Genomic DNA, 22,680 nt, shown 5'->3' with positions numbered 1-22,680 from the left:
AAATGCCCATCCTCCATAAATTTGCCCAACCCTCTTTTAAAAGGCTCTCTCCACACTTCCACTTGTTCCTTACCACTGAACTGGAGCGCAGGGGGGAGGGACTTGGCTTTAATCCAGGTCAAAGCCTCAGATTGGGGGCCCTGCCACACCCACACACCCCTCAGCACATTTGTTCTTAAAGGGCATAAAAAGTGCATTATTTGAATACAAAGTTTTATTTAATATAATATTTTTATTGATTTCCAACGTCATTTACACAACAAAATGTCCAACGTAACAAGTAAAAAAAAAGATTTATTTATTTTTTTACAGTATTTGGAGATATAGGCAAAGGTAAAGGGACTCCTGACCATTAGGTCCAGTCGTGGACGACTCTGAGGTTGCGGCGCTCATCTTGCTTTATTGGCCGAGGGAGCTGGTGTACAGCTTCCAGGTTGTGTGACTAAGCCACTTCTGGCGAACCAGAGCAGCGCACGGAAACGCCGTTTACCTTCCCGCCGGATCGGTATCTATTTATCTACTTGCACTTTGACGTGCTTTCGGACTGCTAGGTTGGCAGGAGATATAATGTATATCAATTTACAGCATTATAATTTTAAAGCTTGTATCACAGAAAAGGTGGGGCAGGAAGCGGCTTTCAGATTGCTATGGAGGGCACTCTGTGTGGGGGAGCTCAGGCTGCCTAATTAAGCTGCCCCAGCAATTAAGAGTTTCAATAGATGACTTTCTCTTCCGATTGCCACATCTCTTTATTCCTGTCCCTCTCCAGTGTGACGTCCGATCCCGCTTGTGGTATCATTGCCACAGGTGTACTGGTTGACCTCGCTCCTTTCCTCCCACTCTTCTCTCTCTCTCTCTCTCTCTCTCTCTCTCTCTCTCTCTTTCTCTCTCTCCTTTTAACTACATCTTCTTTTAACCTTATACTCTCTGGAAGTATGGGTACATGATTTGGGGGTGGCCTGCAGCTTTATTTATTTATTTCAAAAAAATAATAATTATACACCATTTGATTGCAAAAAGCCTCATAGAGGTTTACAAAGCATAAAACAGCAAAATCAAGGGGGGGAAATTACAGCCCTATTTTAAAGCATGCAAAAGTTAAAGTACTGAAAAAGAATACAATTGCCTCAGCTTTCGAAGCACGTGGGTAGCCTTATCTAAAGAAGAATGTTTTTAGCAGGTCCCTAAAAGAGTCCAGGGGACGCGGGTGGCGCTGTGGGTAAAAGCCTCAGCGCCTAGGGCTTGCCGATCGAAAGGTCGGCGGTTCGAATCCCCATGGCAGGGTGCGCTCCCGCTGCTCGGTCCCAGCGCCTGCCAACCTAGCAGTTCGAAAGCACCCCCGGGTGCAAGTAGATAAATAGGGACCGCTTACTAGCGGGAAGGTAAACGGCGTTTCCGTGTGCGGCTCTGGCTCGCCAGAGCAGCTTCGTCACGCTGGCCACGTGACCCGGAAGTGTCTGCGGACAGCGCTGGCTCCCGGCCTCTAGAGTGAGATGGGCGCACAACCCTAGAGTCTGTCAAGACTGGCCCGTACGGGCAGGGGTACCTTTACCTTTTAAAAGAGTCCAGGGAGGGCACCTGCTTGATTTCAAATAGACAGGGAGTTCCACTGCCTCATTAAATGACAGATCTTACAAAAGGGGAATGGGGATTATGTGGCAGCTGTCATAGTGCCAATTCCACCAATCAAAATGGTCGGGTGGGCATATGTCAGGAAAGGCGATCTCATAGGTAAACTGGCCCTAGGTTGCTAAGGGCTTTGTATGCTAATAGTAACACCTTGAACTTAGTAGTAAATCAGCAACCACTGCTGATCACTGAGCACAGGTGTTATATGTCAATAAGGCCTCACTCCTGTTACTTTTGATGTGGGTGGCCCTGTGGGTTAAACCACAGAGCCTAGGACTTCCCAATCAGAAGGTCGGCGGTTCGAATCCCCTTGATGGGGTGAGATCCCATTGCTCGGTCCCAGCTCCTGCCAACCTAGCAGTTTGAAAGCACGTCAAAGTGCAAGTAGATAAATAGGTACCACTCCAGCGGGAAGGTAAACAGCGTTTCCGTGCGCTGCTCTGGTTCGCCAGAAGCAGCTTAGTCATGCTGGCCACATGACCCAGAAGCTGTACACCGGCTCCCTCGGCCAATAAAGCGAGATGAGTGCCGCAACCCTAGAGTCGTCCACGACTGGACCTAATGATCAGGGGCCCCTTTACCTTTTACCTGTTACTTTGGGGCTGACAACTCCAGTTCCTCATTTATACCTATATTGCGTGTGTGTATTGGCAATTATTGGCAATGTGAAGAGCAACGGGTAAAATCTTTCACCAAAACAAAGTGTGGACCAGTCACAGTGCTATGGTGTCCTGTAGGGAATTTTAGAATGAAAATTCTCCAGTTCCCTATTCATAAACACGGCCTGAGGTCATCATGTGTTAATGTGTGTTGCATAAAACAGTTTCATTGCAGAGAAGAGGACAGTCTCTTGGTCTTTTTTGCGTGGGTATCAGTTCCTGATTCAGGCTATTCAGACACTATTTCCAATAAGGAACTGGATACTAGACACCAACGTCATCCCTGTGAAATGAAGGCAAGAAGATTGTGTAGACAAGCCTAAAGTACGAGATTGGCTCCATTACCTTCAGATAAATGAGGTATTTAAACAGGACAGGAAAATAGGCTTCCAGACGGAGAGGTCAAAACTAGAAACAGAACTGTTAGAACCCAATACTAAGAATTTGTCAAGAATGTATAATTTGCTGCTGAAATGGAACACACAGGATGAAACGGTGAAATCAGCTATGATTAAATGGGCACAAGACATTGGTCATGACATTATGTTTGCTGACTGGGAACAGTTATGGACCACCGGTGTTAAGTTTACGGCATGTAATGCCTTAAGAGAAAATATTATGAAAATGATTTATAGGTGGTACATGACCCCAGTCAAGCTTGCAAAAATCTATCATTTGCCCAATAACAAATGCTGGAAATGTAATGAGACTGAAGGTACCTTTTATCACCTTTGGTGGACCTGCCCGAAGATAAAAGCCTTTTGGGAAATGATCTATAATGAAATTAAGAAGGTCCTTAAATGGACCTTTCCTAAAAAAACCTGAGGCTTTTCTCCTGGGCATGGTTGGCCAATTGGTGTTAAGGAAGGATAGGACGTTTTTTATGTATGCCACTACAGCAGCAAGGATTCTTTTAGCAAAGTATTGGAAGACACAAGAACTACCCACGCTGGAAGAATGGCAGACGAAGGTGATCGACTATATGGGACTGGCGGAGATGACTGGCAGAATCCGTGACCAAGGGAAAGAGGCGGTGGAAGAAGACTGCAAGAAATTTAAAATATATCTTAAAAATTGTTGTAAAATTGATGAGTGTTAAAATGTCAAGGGATTGGGAAATAGAGAATTGTAGCTGTATTTGATAAGTTAGAGAAGAACCTAAAAGAAAATGAACTGAACAATTGGTTAACTGAGGGAGTTGCTGAAGAAATGTAAAAACAAGGATGCAGAAAAGGGGAGGCATGGGGAAGTCCGGGAAGTAAGGTTTATGAAAAGAAGGCTATGAAAATTATACATGTTTAATGTTTGTTTGTTTATGTATTGTGTATTGTTTGTGTTTATTTTGTGTTTGAAAATTAATAAAAACTTTATATAAAAAAAAAGATTGTGTAGACAGCAGCATTCATAGACTGAGGGCAGCTTCGGAGCAGATCCTCACTATGCAGCCAATGCACATTTAAAGCACATGACTTCATAGAGTCATGGGATTGTAGAGTTGGAAGGGACCTTGAGGGCCATCTAGTTCAACCCCCTGCGATGCAGGAATCTCAGCTAAAGCCTTGGACACGAAGCTGGCTGTTCTGTGTCTACAGGACCCAGATTCATTTCATTTTGCAAAAGCAGCTGCAGTCCTTAGTTTGGACTCAAGCTGTGGGTTATGAGAAGCCCAGATTCCCTTTGGAGCCAATGTAATGATTATTGCTTTTGCTTCTGTTGTGATATTATTTTTCCTTCAGCACTCCTGCTCTCCCTTCCTTCTTGTACTTTTGACTTTTATTAGGTTGTGAACTTGAACTTTTATTATTATTAATTATCAGTTGTTTAGTACTATAAACAATTGTTTAGTACTTAAGTACTATAAAACGCCCCTTCATGGATCACTGCCTTGCCGTGGCGAAGGGGCTTGAAGAACTCAGAGAAGCTATGAACTACGCCGGGCAGGGCACCCAAGATGGACAGGTCATAGTGGAGAGTTTCGACCAAACGTGATCCACCTGGAGGAGGAACCGGCAAGCCACTCCAGTATCCTTGCCAAGAAAACTCCATGGACAAAGACAACAGGCATATAAAAGGGTGACAGCAGCCACGAAATTAAAAGACGCCTGCTTCTTGGGAGAAGGGCAATGACAGGCCTAGACAGCATCTTGAGAAGTAGAGACGTCACCTTGCCAACAAAGGTCCGTATAGTTAAAGCCATGGTTTTCCCAGTAGTGATGTATGGAAGTGAGAGCTGGACCATAAAGAAGGCTGATCGCCGAAGAATTGATGCATTTGAATTATGGTGCTGGAGGAGACTCTTGAGAGTCCCATGGACTGCAAGAAGATCAAACACATCCATTCTTAAGGAAATCAGCCCTGAGTGCTCACTGGAAGGACAGATCCTGAAGCTGAGGCTCCAATACTTTGGCCACCTCATGAGAAGAGAAGACTCCCTGGAGAAGACCCTGATGCTGGGAAAGATGGAGGGCACAAGGAGAAGGGGGCAACAGAGGACGAGATGGTTGGATAGTGTTTTCGAGGTTACCAGCATGAGTTTGACCAAACTGCGGGAGGTAGTGGAGGACAGAGGTGCCTGGCGTGCTCTGGTCCATGGGGTCACGAAGAGTCGGACACGACTAAACGACTAAACAACAACAAAACTATAAAACGTGGGTGGCGCTGTGGTCTAAACCACAGAGCCTAGGGCTTGCTGATCAGAAGGCCGGCAGTTCGAATCCCCATGACAGGAAGAGCTCCCATTGTTCAGTCCCTGCTCCTGCCAACCTAGCAGTTCAAAAGCACGAAGTGCAAGTAGATAAATAGGTACCGCTCCGGCAGGAAGGTAAACATTGTTTCCGTGCGCTGCTCTGGTTTCGCCAGAAGCGGCTTAGTCAAGCTGTACGCCGGCTTCCTTGGCCAGTAAAACGAGATAAGCGCCACAACCCCAGAGTCGTCCGCGACTGGACCTAATGGTCAGGGGTCCTTTTACCATTTTACTATAAAAATAATAAGCAGCAACAGTGGTGGAAATCAATCTAACTTAGGATTTCAATTTTCTAATGAAGTGGACTCTAGTCCCTTTCAGGTTACTGGGTGGGTTCATCAATGAGATAGTTAAGGGAGGGGGAGCAACTAATTTATGATGGAACTTAACATTTTAGTTCCTTTGTGGTTCTACCTTTTAAAATCCATTCAGCAATTCTGTCATTTTGAATGTTGGCACATACTTCCCCAGAGTAGCTGAGGAAACCCAGCCAGATGGGCAGAGTATAAACAGTACAATATCATCATCATCATCATGGTAACTGTGACTGCTAAACAACTTCCTTCATCATCACCACATATGATAGAGAAATGTCCCGGGAGCTGGACTGACTCAGCAGCCTTTGCCACTGGACTTCTGACCTTGCTCACACTCAGCAGTGAAATGTATAACTGCGCTTGTTGGAGGGGCTCAGTTAAGACCAAATTTGCCAATTTGTCTGCATCAGAAAGGACCAGGAGGAAATTGCCCTATCATTCCATGCGATCGTAGTGTTTGTTATGTCCTGGTCCAAGGTGTCAGGGTTCTGTATTCTTGGAATGAAGGTCTTTGGGGACTTTTGTGTCTTTAGGGTACATGGTTTTATTTGCACATATATACAACCTGAGCACAGGATTGGGAAGAGGCTCACAGCATCAACACCCCAACAGATCTTGCTTCTCCATTAGGTTCCCATTGAAGCTCCATGTCACAGCTTTGGATTCAGCACAGAACAGACACTTAATGGGCCAACTGCACCAAGCTTTTTTTAAACAACAACAACCCATGAAACAAACCCACTTTATTCCAGATAACCAGTTGCCAAGAGAACAGAGCTCTAGAAGGTGGAATTTGGAGCAAGTCAGCTTTTCTTATCCCTGCTGAAATCGCTTCTGCCATGGAAGTGCCCAAGGCGCAAGCCCTGCTTTCCTCTGGCTGTCATACTCAGAGGGAGAAGCAGGTCCTGAGAGGGCTTCTGTTGGTGGAGGAGCCTAGCAACAGGACACAAAGAAATGAAACAGGCACAGTGTTCAGCAGAAATAGGGCAAATGTTGAAATTGTAGGAGAACATACTAATTTTTCTGTCCGACACCTGTTTCAGTTTTAGTGAGTAGAGCAGCTGGTAAATGAAGTTTGGAAATTGTTTTAACAAAACTTAGGGCCACACGCTATTGCCAGTTAACTGCTCATTAATGAAAGTAATGTCCCCATTGTTCACAAACACAGCTGATTATACCTCCTCTCTCACCCTAGAGTAATGGCTGCACTGTAAACAAGAAGCTTAGAACTTTCTAGAGAGGAGGTTGTAACCACCTGATTTTGCATCCCGTCACCCCAGAATATCTGGCTTGAATGCTGCAAAGATGAATCTTTGTCACATTAATATATGTATATATGAGATATTTTACAACATCTTCCTTTTTTTGAAAAAGGAGGTGAACGTTATTTGTAGCTGTTGCTAATTCTTGTCTATTTGTAATAGCTGTTTACATCTATATGAGGCGGAGTACACACAATGTACAGCTTTTAGCAGAAACAAATTTTTAAAAAAATCATTCCAGTAGCACCTTAGAGACCAACTAAGTTTGTTCTTGGTATGAGCTTTCATGTGCATATCTGAAGAAGTGTGCTACTGGAAGGAATTTTTTTATTATTTTGTTTCGACTACGGCAGACCAACACAGTAGCTTTTAGCAGGTTACTGCCACAGCACTGTTAACACTAGGCATCCCCAACTTGTGGCCCTCCAGATGTTTGGGCCTACAACTCCCATGATCCCTAGCTAACAGGACCAGTGGTCAGGGATGATGGGAATTGTAGTCCAAAACATCTGGAGGGCCGAAGTTTGGGGATGCCTGGTTTACACCAGTGTTTTCAAACTCTGCTCCTAGGAGCCCTGGGGCTTTCTTGGAAAGGTGTCTGTGGCTCCTCAAGGAGAAGATCAGTATTGAAGGAGAAGCTTCCTTGAAAGAGAGTGCTCCACTAACTATCAATCATCCCTCTTAAGTTGCCTAGCTGTAAGGAAGGATGGCGCATGCACCAGCAGCAAATGGAGACAGGGATTCTGGTACCCTATGCTATCACGCAACACACACGACCAGCAATTTCCCACCCTGCAATACAGCATTTCCAAAAAGTAGAGTCACCATGATCACGCAAATAGCACCAGAGTGGCAGAGTGCCAGGTCTTACAAAATACTTCTGTCTGTAATCTCTGTACCATTTGTCTGTGGAAAGTAGACTTAAATATATGTATGAATGTACTTGCATGTTTGGCTCATCTTCCTTTAAAAGCCAATACATACAAGGTGTATACTTAGTTGTGTGTTGAGATTTGTGGTGCCGAATCTTGAAAATAAAGTGCAGAATGTTAAAAGGTCAGGTGGTGATCAGACTTCATGAGATTAACTTCATGAGATATGGATCGAAAAGAAGATTTGGGGAAGTTATATAGAGCCAGAAAAAAAGACTTATTTAAAATTACCTAGAGGGAGAAATGCAATAATTGCACCAATTGTTCTTTCTAGGGCCAGTGAATGTCTCAAGACTTTATCATCCATCACAATGAGTAACATGCACCGTCTTGTACTAGGGTAAGCCACAACATCAGAAAAAGGGCCGTGTGATTTCCACGGCGGGGTGGGGAGTCTATTTATTTACAAAGCAGCTGTCTGCTTCATTATGAAGTGAAAAGAGCTCAACAGGAACTCTGTGCTGGAGGAAGAATTATCCATTTATCTGAAAAGCCGTGCCTTTGGGGAGGGAGGGATAAAGACAGTGGTAACTTGTTAAGAAAATATCTTTAAACTCTGGATAAAGTTATATAGGGAAGTAGTAGACCTGGGGGGTGGCAGTGCAAAGGAGGACAAGGTTCTTGTAGACATCTTGTGCAGCAGTAGGAGAAACCTGTCATGTAGGAGTGAAAAAAGGCTGAACTTGCTGAAAACTATTTCTTCTGTGTTAAAGGAACATCTGACCTTCCAAGTGTCCCTATTTTCCAGGGACGGTCCCAGATTTACAGAAGCCTTCCCGGTTCCTGATTTGATCCCAGAATGCCCCGCTTTCCTTTAGGACCTCCCTATTTTCCTCAGAGAAATGTTGGTGGGCATGGGGTTATGAGCCCACCAAGCCAAGGAGATAAGTAACTATACAACCTTTGGAAGATATCTGTAGGCAAGAAAGCTTTAAAATGTTTAACGTTTTATCATGTTTTTATATATGTTGGAAGTTGCCCAGAGGGGCTGCGGCAACCCAGTCAGATGGGTGGGGTATAAATAAAAATATGGAATAGGACATCTCTGTTTTCATCAGAGAAATGTTGGAGGGTATGGAACATGAATCCTTTTATGGACTGGCCAGCTTATCAAAATGTGAAGCTACACACACACACACACACACACACACACACACACAAACACACCCCTTTGTATTTCCTCACACCTTCTCTCCTGCTGGTGGGGCTTTTACTGACTTTGTTCTGTGTTTCTGAAAAGAAACCTGATTTAGCATGTGGACTTTTTGCTGTTAGATATCTCAGGGTTAAGAAAAATCTTCATTTGCCAGATTTTAGTATTTCCAACTAATGTTCAAAGGCACGTGAGCAGAGTGTGAGGGAGAAAGCCAGCCATCTGCCGGCAGAGGTTTGTTAAAGTGTTTTTGGCTGTGACTACAACCTTGATCCATTGTAGAACCAGGAGAAGACAACTGCCATTGCCCTGAAAGACTTTTCTACCAGGCGGAATTTCCACAAGTCGCTGTGCAACTCTTGTTACATAATACTTATGAATAATCTGCTACGTGATGTTCATATATGACTCCTTTGTACATAGCTGCACAATCCATTTGCTGTGCAATAACTCTGACGTAGTATTTATGAATAATATCGTGAAACTTGATGTTCATTTATTACTACTTCCTTTTACATATTTATTTTTTTCTAAATATAGACAGCTTTCAAAATGCAGTTTTGAAAGTCTGGGTGTTGGTATTGCAGAGGAGTTGCCAATTTTCCATGAGATTACAAAGAATCTGTTGTTTTTTGTTCGGGCAGCCAAGGTTACTGAAGAGCCAATGAATTCCTGCTATTTGTACAAAGATCTATATAAATGAACAGATTGCTCCATACTTCCTTGGTGAACTCTTCCTGGATTCACTAGAAGAAATTTGAGTCTTAAGTGGAGCATACTCGCAACCGCTGGGCATTATATTATCTGTGGGTTAAACCACAGAGCCTAGGACTTGCCGATCAGAAGGTTGGCGGTTCGAATCCCTGCAACGGGGTGAGCTCCCGTTGCTCAGTCCCTGCTCCTGCCCACCTAGCAGTTCAAAAGCACGTCAAAGTGCGAGCAGATAAACAGGTACCACTCCAGCGGGAAGGCAAATGGCTTTTCCGTGTGCTGCTCTGGTTCGCCAGAAGTCATGCTGGCCACATGACCCGGAAGCTGTACGCTAGCTCCCTTGGCCAGTAAAGCGAGATGAGCGCCACAACCCCAGAGCCAGTCACAACTGGACCTAATGGTCAGGGGTCCCTTTACCTTTAATCACAAGAGGAAATGGGGGGCATTTGGGATTCCATTTGGTCAATTGATCTACGAATTTGAATCGCAGTTCCCATCACCCTGGCATAGAAGTAGCAGAATAAACCACATGTGGCCAGCCTGTGCCCCTCTGAACATTCCCCCACCAGCTGTCGATTTTGCTATCCCTGTTGAATTTTGCTGTCCAAAATGTGACCTTTCCCGCTGCTCCTGCCTTGGGCCATATTTCCCTGTCATCAAAACCAAACCAGCACTTTCCATGTCTTTTTTCTCTCCTGGCTGCTGAATGCTGCCACTGGACAAAAGCTGCTTATTTTCCTGCTGCCCCTGTCTTGGGTGTTTGCCACCAAAATCCAGCCAGCACTGCCCATTTTCTACTTCTCTGTGGGTGCTCCGTGGTCACCCCTCTGGAGGTGTCTTCTAGCAGATGCTCTGGCAGCTGCACGCCATCTCAGCCCAGCTGCAGTATTGTTGGGCTTTACATTGCGACCCCCATTGGTCTCTGGCCCTGCTTCAGGTCAGCATGATGCTCCCTGCAGGGCGCACCAAATGAAGCCCTCTATCCTCAGCATATACCCTATGCCAGGGAGAGGGCACTTACTGGAAGGCGACTCTTCATTGCTCATGAAAGCAGAACTCCCACTGGGCGTGCAAGACAGGGGTCACCAACCCAGCTCCTGTGGGTGCCAATGTACCCACAAAAGCTTCCAGCGCTGCCCTTGGGCATGTGCCACAGACTCTGAACTTTCTTTTTCTTTTAAGTAAGTTTCTAGCACTCCTAGGAAGGAGGTCGTGGGTCAAAATGTGTAGGCACATTCGAAATTATTTCTGTGAAATAAGAGTGGTATGGCCAGCTTAAATAGATTTTCCTGGTACAGTGGTACCTCGGGTTAAGTACTTAATTCGTTCCGGAGGTCCGTTCTTAACCTGAAACCGTTCTTAACCTGAGGCACCACTTTAGCTAATGGGGCCTCCTGCTGCCGCTGTGCCGCCGGAGCCTGATTTCTGTTCTCATCCTGAAGCAAAATGCTTAACCTGAAGCTTAACCTGAAGCACTATTTCTGGGTTAGCGGTGTATGTAACCTGAAGCATCTGTAACCCGAGGTACCACTGTACTTTAAAATGCTCCCTGTTGTTGTTAGACAGGAACAGCATCAGTGGTGACTCCATAATCTGGACCAGCAGGACACAGATGATGCCCCATAAGGTTGTCTTAGGGGTGGTTGTCTCTAGGACTGAGCGATGTCTGGCTTTCAGCATCTAATAATCTGGCTGGGTTTCCCTAGCCACTTTGGGCAGCTCCCAACAGAATATTAAAAACACAATATAACATCAAACATTAAAAACGTCTCTAAACAGGGCTGACTTCAGATGTCTTCTAAATGTCAGATAGTTGTTTATTTTCTTGACATCTGATGGGAGGGCGGGTGCCACTACCGAGAAGGCCCTCTGCCTGGTTCCCTGTAACCTCACTTCTCGCAGGGAGGGAACCGCCAGAAGGCCCTCGGCGCTGGATTTCAGTGTCCGGGCTGAACGATGAGGGTGGAGACGCTCCTTCAGGTGTCACCAGCTAACCACCGTGATCTATCGATATATCACGATGTCTGAAATAACAATGTAAAGGAGTAATGTCCTGGAAATTGCTACTATTTAGGGGTCTAAAACTTACCTTTAACATATTCTTACAACTGTTACAGTACAGAGCAACAAGGAACCACATCACAGGGTTTTTTTACATAACACACACACATCGTGATATATCACCATGTTTAATATTATGAAACTGTTACCACGATGTGGACTTCAAACCGGTTTCTGACGATGTAACAATACATTGCCCATTGTCTCTCTAATTTTGTGTTTTGCCATGCCATTCCAGGACAGCCATTTTGTAACAGGTTCCTAACACTCTGTCAAAATCTGAAATGTGCCTACGAGTTCAAAAAGGTTGGTGATCCCTGGAAAAAAACAGAGCTAACCCATTTCCAACATCTGCCAAGAGGGACCGTTCCAACTTGACGCAATCACCTCGTGTCTAAACGGCTTTGAGATTTTATTTCTACAAACAAGCATTATATAAATTTTATAAAATAATAATGATAATAGGTTACATATATTTTTAAGTATAACATTCAAAGTTGCGTGTTTCATGAACAAGTCACTGTATACCTTATTCCTAAAGTCTCGCTACACATTGCCTTATTGAAAGGAAGGAGCCAGACTGACTGTTTTCCTAGAAACAGGCAGGAGTTGGGCTAAGGTGACAGGTGCAGGTTCAATTCTTAGTAAAGGTAACGGTAAAGGGACCCCTGACTGTTAGGTCCAGTCATGGATGACTCTGGGGTTGCGGTGCTCATCTCGCTTTATTGGCCAAGCGAGCCGGCATACAGCTTCCAGGTCATGTGGCCAGCATGACTAAGCCACTTCTGGCAAACCAGAGCAGTGCATGGAAACGCTGTTTACTTTCCCTATGGAGCGGTAACTATTTATCTACTTGCACTTGCCGTGCTTTCAAACTGCTAGGTTGGCAGGAGCAGGGACCGAGCAACGGGAGCTCACCCCGTCGTGGGGATTCGAACCGCCGGCCTTCTGACCGGCAAGTTCTAGGCTCTGTGGTTTAACCCACAGATACTATAATGCCCAGTGGTTGCGAGTATGCTCCACTTAAGACTCAACTTTCTTCTAGTGAATCCAGGAAGAGTTCACCAAGGAAGTATGGGGCAACGGGAGCGCACCCCGTCACAGGGATTTCAACCGCTGACCTTCTGATCGGCAGGCCCTAGGCTCAGTGGTTTAACCCACAGCGCCACCCGCGTCCATTCAATTCTTAGTGGCTTCCATTAAGTCCCAGGTTCAGTCTCCAGGTCACCTAGTTAAAAGGAAGACAGGCAACAAGGCTTTGAAAGCCTTCTGCCTGAGACCTTGAATGGTTGTGTCCCTGTTACTGGGTTAGATTAAGCAGTAGGACAAGTTTTTATTACCAAGGACACCAACTTATTGACTTGGGAGTGGCGAGGTGTCAACTGGCCCCACTTCTGTTTTTATTCTCCAGGAAAGCTGTCAGCTCTTTAGAAATGAGCGTCAATCATTGTCTTATTTGGAAGCTATCACTTTGCTACTGTCAGGAAGCACGGTATTGCTTTCCAATATAACCAAATCTATTATTTCACTCCTTCCCCCCAACTGGTTGTAAAGTCTTATTTGCAGCGCATAAGCAAAACGTCTCTCGGACTTTTATGCTCACGCACACGGAGACGCACACATCATTTCAAAGGTTTATCTGTCTTGTAAAGATATTTAATACGACTTCCCTTCATTGTTATTTTTTAGCCATTAAGGCAACTGATTTTCCTGGTTGCACCATTGTGTTGCAAATCTGGCGGAAGCAACCGTCACCCTTTATCTTTTCCCTTTGGTGAACAAGAATTCCTGGCTTATATAACAGGAACAAATAGCCCACCGAGGCCATTCCAATGTGGCCTTCTAAAGAAGAGGAGGCTTAAGGACCTTCAGGAGTCTAGTTTCGATCATTAGAGAAGCACATTGTTGATGGGCAATTTAAATTTTGCACAGAAGCAAAGGTATCTATATTATTATTTCAGCAGATTTTGTGATTATCGTTGATGCAGCAGAGTGTAGGTCCATCGGTTGAAAATAATTAAGTGGACCCTTTATAAATGTTAGGAAGGAATTTACAACAGATAAATGTTTAGAAAACTGATACTTGTTTACCATCTGGGTTGTTCAGGCTTTATTTGATGTGGGTAGTCAAAAGAAATATTCGTGGAATCAGAAATGGGCAAAAGGCAAAAAGCAAGCTTAAATTAAAGTATGGAAGTGCATGTGTGTACTTAGGGTTGTGAAAATTTTAGAGTTCTAGAATGTCTCTGATGCAAGGAGTAACTGCTGTACGTTTGAGGACCTGGGTTCGTATTCCAGCTTAGAGGTAAAGTAGATTGGATGGCCTGGAGATCTTTCAGACACCATTGCAGTCTGGCTTATGTCATTGGGTGGTTGTGATGATACAGAATATACTGTGACATTGAACTGACTTGTTACACAAAATATAAGAACCTCCAGTTGATTTTACTCTCAACTGTTCTTTTTTAAGATCACATTTAGACTTTTAAGTTGGACCAATTGCAAAGAGTTTTTTCTATACTAGCACCCAGAATGGGGGGCCTGTCCATCAAATTTCACTGATTCCTCAGGGACCCAGTCATTAATAATATTCTGAAGCTATACTCTCATAGAACCTTGTGCTGGATAGTTTTGGAAACTTATTACATGCAACCTGGCAGCTCATCTGCAAGGAATCCATCCGCTGCAAGTATTGTGATTCTGTTGTTTTCTTTGCTATTGCTGAATTTTTCAAATGTTCTTGTTTACTTTTCCATACATGCATACACCAAATTTATGTTTCACTGGTATTAGTGAAATTAGACATGTGGGAATTTATTCCATGTAACGGATGACATAATTCAATCAACTGCATATTCCCCCCTCCCTTTCCCCAAACCTGCCCCAAAAAGTGTTTGCATTGCGCCAGCGCATTTAGCATGTGGCAGCCTGGCTGGGCTGTTATACCAGTTTCATAGGGACACATACAAACCGAAGCATTGGCTGCAGGATAACTTACTACAGTGGGCATGCAATGACTTCATAAACCACTTTGTATAATTCTGCTAAGAGATAAGGTAAATATTACCATGCTTCTGCACTTGCTCAGAAATCTGGGGGAGAAAGGAGTGGTAAAAAAATCTTCCCAACACTTGGCTGCTTGCTACCAACTGGTTATGTACACTCTGTGAGAAGTTACTAGTTGATAAATGCTTATCCATATTCACTCCAGGTTGGTTAAAGTCTATTACGTAGCTTCCTGTATTTGAAAGCATGCATAGTTCATTATGCCTGTTGGAGCAGCATTCTTGATATTTCTTCCTGCAATAGGCCCATTCAGAGGAACATAAATAATCTGGTTTTTGAAGCCCTGTGTAGATGGCTACACAAAGCACATTTAGTTATATTGGGGGGGGGGGGCAGGATCATGGCCATTGACACCACCCCCAGCCCTGTCTGTATGTGCACACTCCAACAGGCATAAGTTCTGAATGCACACTTCATTTTCCAAGGGCTAGATACAAACACCTACATGCATTGCAGAGTTTGTGCATAGAATCCAGTGCAGATCCAGTCCAACGAATAAAGATTGGGTGTGATGAAGGGGCAGGAGTAACTGGTGGAATTGTGAACAACACACACATCTGCCTCATGTCATTGCATGGCTCTGAACATGGCTGGTTGTAAGCCATAGGAAGTCATCCCTATACATATTTTGTAATAAATCCAAAGCATGTATTTTTTTTTTTGGATATAGCTTGGGGGGGTGGAGGAAAGAGACCGATTAATAAATCACATTTTTTGGGTCCAAATATCCTGCACAAATGGAGGAGAAATAGAATGCCAATGAATATAAAAAGAATGAACGGGATTTGATTAAGCCTAAAACCCTATGCACACTCTCATGGCAATAAATCCCATTTAATCCAACAAGATTTGCTTCTTTGTAAATATGTGTAGGGTTGTACTGCACGGCTATGCACTTTAAAGACCCATTGATTTCAATCCTGTTTTAATCCTATTGAAATCAAAGCATTAACTTTGGCTAGATCATGCTCAATATAACTAAAATGTGCATAAGCCGTTCGCTATTTGTACTGTTGCCTCTACAGCTTGATACATTAAGGGGTGGGGAAAACTTCTAATAACTCGGTTGCGTTTATTTTTCAGATGATGGGCTCTATAGTGTTGCTGCTCTTGTTAGTTCTGCCTGTCTCAGCACTAGGTAAGAAAGTTTATAATTCACGCCCTGCATTTTTTGTCCTGGCGTTCTTGCCCAAACATAACAAGGGATCAACAATTTCATTGAGAAATCCATCTCCACACCAAGTGCATACCTTTGCGCTTATTCACGCTGAGCCACAGAGCAGACAAGGATGAGCTAAATGGGCTGGTGGTCTGAAATGAGGATAAGGCAGACACATATTATTATGCAATTGAACTAAATGACTCTTGGGGTCCCTTCTAACTGTATTCTAATGTATTACTGTGAGACTGGGGTCAGGAGAAGAGGAGGACTGCTAAAATGGTTAAACCTGTTCTGTAGCTAAGTGTATAGCCCCTGGCCCTGGCCAGATCTGTTATCCTTGGCTATATAAGCTAGGAGAAATCTGTTGCTCTGGAGACACTTCTGGAAGGCGATTGCCAGCAGGGAAAAAGAGCTTCTAGATGGAGATAGAAGAGGCTGGCAGTTTTCGAGATACGCTAGCTGCTTCCACACCAGGTTTGTAGTCCAGAATCACTATCCTAGTTTACTCACTTTTTACTGATCACCCAGATGGCGCAGCCATGAAACCATCGTTCTTTCATTCTCCTCCCTTTTTCTGCTGCTCCTTTACCTTTGAGAAAACATCAGTGCAAACCCAACCAGCATAGGGCAATTCAATGGACAATCCTGTCCCTTCATCCATTATGTTTTCAGCCTCTGTTTCCCTTCAGGGTGCGGAACCTGTGGATCTCACTAGCCTGACAGAGGCCCCTATACGGCCCGTGAGGCTGCTTTCCCCAGACCATGTGCACCTGCCCCACACCTCTTGTCATATGTGATGACAGGTGTGGGGCAGATAGACCTGCTTCTGGTGCACAATTTCCATAGGGTACTTGCTAGCTCAGCTGACCCCTGCCCAGTATGGGGAATGCCAGCAGGCTTGCTGCCACTGCCTACCAGCTGATAGGCAGTGATTCAAAGCCCATGGGATTGGCTGCACAACCAAGTTCCCTGTAGGAAACACCATCACACAGCCCATCCCTGCAGAAAGGATGCTGGGAGCGACTGCCCATCAATGAACAGGTGATAACTTCAAGATTCTCTTCCCTCTGAAAGATCTTCTGTAGCACATGCTACAAAGGAAAAGTTTTACATTGCTTTTAGGGCTCCTATTGACAATGGCATTCTCACCCCCTCCTCCTCAGAAGAGGCTCGTGTTGGTCTCTTCCAGAAAGAGGTAGATTTTTGGCCAAAAGGTTTGTTGTTGTTGTTGTTTAGTCGTTTAGTCGTGTCCGACTCTTCGTGACCCCATGGACCAGAGCACGCCAGGCACTCCTGTCTTCCACTGCCTCCCGCAGTTTGGTCAAACTCATGCTGGTAGCTTCGAGAACACTGTCCAACCATCTCGTCCTCTGTCGTCCCATTCTCCTTGTGCCCTCAGTCTTTCCCAACATCAGGGTCTTTTCCAGGGAGTCTTCTCTTCTCATGAGGTGGCCAAAGTCTTGGAGCCTCAGCTTCAGGATCTGTCCTTCCAGTGAGCACTCAGGGCTGATTTCCTTGAGAATGGATAGGTCTGATCTTCTTGCAGTCCATGGGACTCTCAAGAGTCTCCTCCAGCACCATAATTCAAAAGCATCAATTCTTCGGCGACCAGCCTTCTTTATGGTCCAGCTCTCACTTCCATACATCACTACTGGGAAAACCATAGCTTTAGCTATATGGACCTTTGTTGGCAAGGTGATGTCTCTGCTTTTTAAGATGCTGTCCAGGTTTGTCATTGCTTTTGGAATAGCAAACGAAGAGGGGGCAGTGCAGCCCTGCATTTCAGGCTGCCCACTTCCTCCTCATTGCACAGCTCTCCGGCACCCACTTTACAGTGGGGGCTTCTGCTGCTGCCTTTTCTGGGGCTGAGTAGGATATTTTTGCTGGGCGGGGGGGAGGGCTCCTGCTTGGCACTTGGCACTGCTCTTTTTTGCCTCCTTCACACTGTAAGGTGTTCAGTTCTTTTGATGAGGTTGATTTTGTGAATTTGGTACCAGTGCAGGCAGGAGAGTTAAATTAATCTAAGACTATATTTGATAGACAAGGGACACGGGTGGCACTGTGGGTTAAACCACAGAGCCTAGGGCTTGCCGATCGAAAGGTCGGCGGTTCGAATCCCTGTGACGGTGTGAGCTCCCGTTTCTCGGTCCCTGCTCCTGCCCACCTAGCAGTTCAAAAGCACACCAGTGCCGGCTCCCTCGGCCAATAAAGCAAGATGAGCACCGCAAGCCCAGAGTTGTCCGCGACTGGAACTAACGATCAGGGGTCCCTTTACCTTTATTGTTGTACAATTGATTAATATGAGAGGAATTTGCACAGTCTTGTGTTTGCTGGATGGCAAGGGCCATTTGAATAAACAAAAGCATGAGTTAAATTAGCACTGTTTCAGAATGCAAACTGAAACACAGCCATCCCTCAAGATTTGCACTTCAATATTTTGGACATGCTATATCAATATTATTTTTTCTTTTGCAGATGTTGAACCTTTTGCACAATGTAGCCTTTTTGGAGAGCACCACATTAAAACATTTGATGAATCTTTGTATGATTTTGCCGGTGACTGCAGTTATCTGCTTGCTGGTGACTGTCACACGAGATCCTTCTCACTCTTGGGTGAGTCTAAACTGGATTCTGAATGAACAAACCTGTGTGCATGGACACAATTGTGGTTGATAGTCAGGTGTAAATGAAATCTAACAATCTAGTTATCTGGGTATCTGTAACCACTTTGTTCTCTGGATTTTAACATCTAGCCAATAGGCTTTTCTACCTTTTCCAGCCTTGTGGCAGATGTTTGTGAAGTGTGTGGGGTGGGGGCGGCAGCATGAGACAGGTGGAGGCAGGAATTGCTGTCCATATTGTGCAGCAAGACTGTTGGCTTCCAAGCCAAGAGGTGGGCAATTTGTATTCCACTTCCAGAAGCTGGCTCATGACATTTTGCCGCCTGGGGCAAAGGTCTAAGATGGTGCCCTTACTTCCATTTATGGAGGCTTGCTGGACCGACAGCTGAATCTCACTGGCGATGGGACTGCAGCTGCCACCGTGTCTGAGAGCAGCAGGCTAGGTGAGGGGGGCAGGGCAGACGGGGGCACACCCAGCTCTGTCTGCCATCACTTCATTGCCACTTATCTGTTGCTGTCTATTTCTATCCCACCTCTCCTCCAAAGGGGTTAAAAATGGAATACATGGGTCTCCTCTACTTCTCCATTTCATCTTCTCAACAGCCCTTTGAGATAGATTAGGTAGAGAGGCTGAATGGGTCAAGGTCTCCCACTGGGCTTCATTGCTGAGGGGGAATTTAAAGCCATTTCCCAGGTCCTAATTCAACAATGTATACCATGACAGCACCCTGGCATGTTCTGCCTAATAGTAGGACAAGCCCTGCTTGGGCAGGCATTATATATTATTTTTTTTCAATTCTCGGGGCACTAAAAAGTGAATATGCAAGCTTTTACACCACTTAAAAGCGTGTCATGTTCCTTCACTTCCCTGAACGACCTAGCTTTTTACAGGGACAATTTCTTTGTGAGAAGACGGACATGGGGGATTACGACAAGCAAGTTGTGGTTTTGGAGGAACAAGCAAGGCTAGCCTTGAAAGACCATCAGTTCTCCAAGAACAAAATGTGTGTTCTTGGATCCTCAAGACTGCTTCTTGCCAACCAAATCCTGCAAAAGTCCAGGATTTATTTTGTAGCTGCCTACATCCCAGCTTCAAGCTCCTTTTCTTTAGTCCTCAGCCCCTCCCTGAAGAAATGGGACACGATTCGAAAGAGGCTCCATGCAAGATGTGACTGCCTTGGGAGTATCAGTATTGCACTGGTGCTATCCTGACAAGCCCATAAAACTTGAAGAAGAGACAAGCAGTCTCAGACAGACAGTAGGCATGTGCCTAGCTGCCATGATGGCCAAACTTGGCCCTCCAGCTGTTTTGGGACTATAGCTCCCATCATCCCTAGCTAACAGGACCAGTGGTCAGGGATGATGGGAATTGTAGTCCCAAAACAGCTGGAGGGAATGGCAGCCAGTAAAGATTTCCTGGCATATATCCCTCTATGTTCAGTATTTTGAAATCATAAATCATTGTCTTCTTTGACAATGACACAATTCCATTTACTGAGGTTTAGCGGCATAATGGGCCTAACCGAAAATGTAACATAGTTGTGAAGCGGTTTTGACTAAATGGAAATAATTAAAGGTTAATTAGTGCGCAATCATCATTTTAGTGGTGTTGCACTTGGATAATGTTTCTAAAGGGACATCAGGAATTCAACAGCAAAACAGGGCATTCACTTAGATGGTGGCTGTATTCTTTGTTTCTGAGCGCAACTCAGATGAAGGATGAAGGCCCACCCTCTTTGTGGGATCATGCCCAAGCTGGAGCATCACCCTGCTTCCCCTGGGATTGCTTACTGCTAAAATTTGTACAAACAGGAGCAGCACCCTGTTATCACCCCTCAGCTTCTGTATGCAAGATCAGTCATGTTGGCATGAGGCCATGATTGCCGGATGGTCTCAGGCAATGGTAAGGGCTCTGGCATCTCCCTCAGCTCTCCGGGAGAACTCAGAAAACAGCTGTGTTATAGATTTCTACATACTAAGTGCCATAAACAAAACCTGTATGCTAAGCCCAAGTCGAGTGAATGGGCACATGAGGAAACAGTATGGGGCTGGCCTTAAGGTCTGTCTGTACTTCTTAAAAAGGGCAAGCGTCATTTTTGAAGGGAGAAAACTCATAACATCTTGTTTCTTTCCAGGCGATTACCAGAATGGAAAAAGAAACAGTATTTCCCTGTACCTCGGAGAATATTTTGATATTCATTTGTTTTTAGATGGCACGGTGACTCAAGGTGACGGAAGGTAAAGATTTTGATAGTGGCAACGAATTGTGAAGAATCATTTTTCTCTGCATCCTATACTTAGGAATCTTTGTTTCTCTAATCATAGGATTTCAATACCTCATGCCTCCAATGGAGTATTTATAGAAATGGAGGCAGGTTATTATAAGTTATCCAGTGAAGAACATGGCTTTGTGGTGAAGGCTGATATCAGTGGAAACATTCATATAATCCTTGCGGACAAGCACTACAATAAGACCTGTGGACTCTGTGGCAACTTGAATAGCTTTGGTGAGGATGATTTCATGACACAAGAAGGTGAGGTTCATCATTATTCAGGAGAGATTTGGACAGTTTGACATGGTTTTCTTCCAACTATACTTGAAGCAGCAAAGTAAATTAGCTGATAATACTACCTTTTACCTTTTCTATAGTTTTTTAAAAATATATATATATAAGAAAGTGTTCAGAGTTCTTCTCAAGCCTAGGTTGGTGGTTCGAATCCCCTTGATGGGGTGAGCTCCCGTTGCTCGGCCCCTGCTCCTGCCAACCTAGCAGTTCAAAAGCATGTCAAAGTGCAAGTAGATAAATAGGTACCGCTCTGGCGGGAAGGTAAACGGCGTTTCCGTGTGCTGCTCTGGTTCGCCAGAAGTGGCTTAGTCATGCTGGCCACATGACCCAGAAGCTGCACACCGGCTCCTTCGGCCAATAAAGCGAGATGAGCGCCGCAACCCCAGAGTCGGCCACGACTGGACCTAACGGTCAGGGGTCACTTTACCTTGAAGCAACAAAGTAAATTAGCTGATAATACTACCTTTTACCTTTTCTATAGTTTTATAAAAATAAAATAAAGTATTCAGAGTTCTTCTCAGCAGTCTTTCCTATCCAGCTTGGTACATCAGTATTACAATATTCAAGTTGCAGATGGGAGTACAGAGACTGAGAGAACGTTTTCTTGCTTAAGGCTACCAAGTGAGCTCCCCTAGCTGAGGTGAAATTATTGTAGGTGGACTGGCTGGCTCACATTCAAATCCGTTTACACTTCCATTTATGAGGGTTTTATGTGGAGTGACAGATGGTCCGTGGTCCCAGTGTTATTTACTTGACCTGGCAGTAGCCCTCCAAGATCTCAGGCCAAGGGTCTTCCTCAGCTCAGCTTCCTGAGGTCCTGAGGTCCTTTCAAGTTGAGATGCCAAGGAATGGGCCTTGGTCTTGCTTCATGCAGAAAATGGACTCTACAACTGGAAAGTCCAGTACTTCCTTGAAACATATCTCTACTTTGATAGGGGGCCATTAATGAGCACTCAGGGTAGAGGTTTTTTTTTACCAGTTCTGAATCCACCCGATGGTGTTATTGCTTAGTTTGCTAACCAAAATAGCCTGGCAAACTTTGTCAGATGTAGTTCACCGTATGCCCACAATCTAGTACACCAGTAACTGTTATGTACTGAGTTGAATAGGATCCAAAATGCAGCAGTCTGATTGGTCCTAGAACAATAGGATCCAAAATGCAGCAGTCTGATTGGTCCTAGAACAATGCAGCCGTATGATGGGTCCGCAGGAGCCACCCAATCCAGCTCCAGGTGGAAGTGAATCCACAACCTGATTGGCCTACAGGAGAATCCCGGAATTAGCCAATCACATGCAGTCCATTGTGTAAATAATGTATATAAAGCAGATATTTGGGGGGAACATTCATTCCTCCTCACCACTATGAGCTGAATAAAGAGCATGAAATCCACTCTCGACTCCGAGTATATTTCAGTAACCCAAACTAGTAATCCAATAACAATTTAAAAAGAAGATAGGATTCACCTGGCAGGATTTATTTTCGGAAATGATTCTGGCTCCTACTTATCCCAACATTATGATCAACGTCCTCTTTAATCAACTCTCTTGTCATGTCTTCTAGTATATTTAAGTTTCAAGCGTGAAAACTACGGAGCAATTGCGAACCAGAGCAATTAGCTCAGAACTAAATATTAGCTCAGTCGGTTAGAGCAGTGTTTCCCAACCCTGGGCCTCCAGCTGTTTTTGAACTACAATTCCCATCATCCCTGACCACTGGTCTTGCTAGCTAGGGATGATGGGAGTTGTAGTCCAAAAACAGCTGGAGGCCCAAGGTTGGGAAACACTGGGTTAGAGGAT

At 44.6% G+C, this 22,680-nt stretch overlaps 1 protein-coding gene across 2 annotated transcripts in view; it reads left to right on the top strand.

Moving 5' to 3' along the window:
• Positions 1–13,257: 13,257 nt before the first annotated feature.
• VWF (von Willebrand factor) overlaps positions 13,258–22,680 on the top strand; it is a 154,252-nt gene continuing 144,829 nt past the window's right edge. For both annotated transcript variants that reach the window (XM_077930743.1, XM_077930742.1), the window contains exons 1-5: positions 13,258–13,407; positions 15,617–15,671; positions 18,171–18,308; positions 20,452–20,554; positions 20,642–20,850. In XM_077930743.1, coding sequence (XP_077786869.1) covers positions 15,617–15,671; positions 18,171–18,308; positions 20,452–20,554; positions 20,642–20,850 — 505 coding nt within the window. In that variant the 5' untranslated portion in view covers positions 13,258–13,407. The remainder of the gene's footprint in view (positions 13,408–15,616; positions 15,672–18,170; positions 18,309–20,451; positions 20,555–20,641; positions 20,851–22,680) is intronic.

Source organism: Podarcis muralis, chromosome 6, assembly GCF_964188315.1.
Source record: "Podarcis muralis chromosome 6, rPodMur119.hap1.1, whole genome shotgun sequence".
Taxonomy (NCBI): Eukaryota; Metazoa; Chordata; class Lepidosauria; order Squamata; family Lacertidae; genus Podarcis; species Podarcis muralis.
The sequence above is the reverse complement of the archived record's forward strand: the minus strand, read 5'-3'. Positions and strand labels throughout refer to the sequence as shown.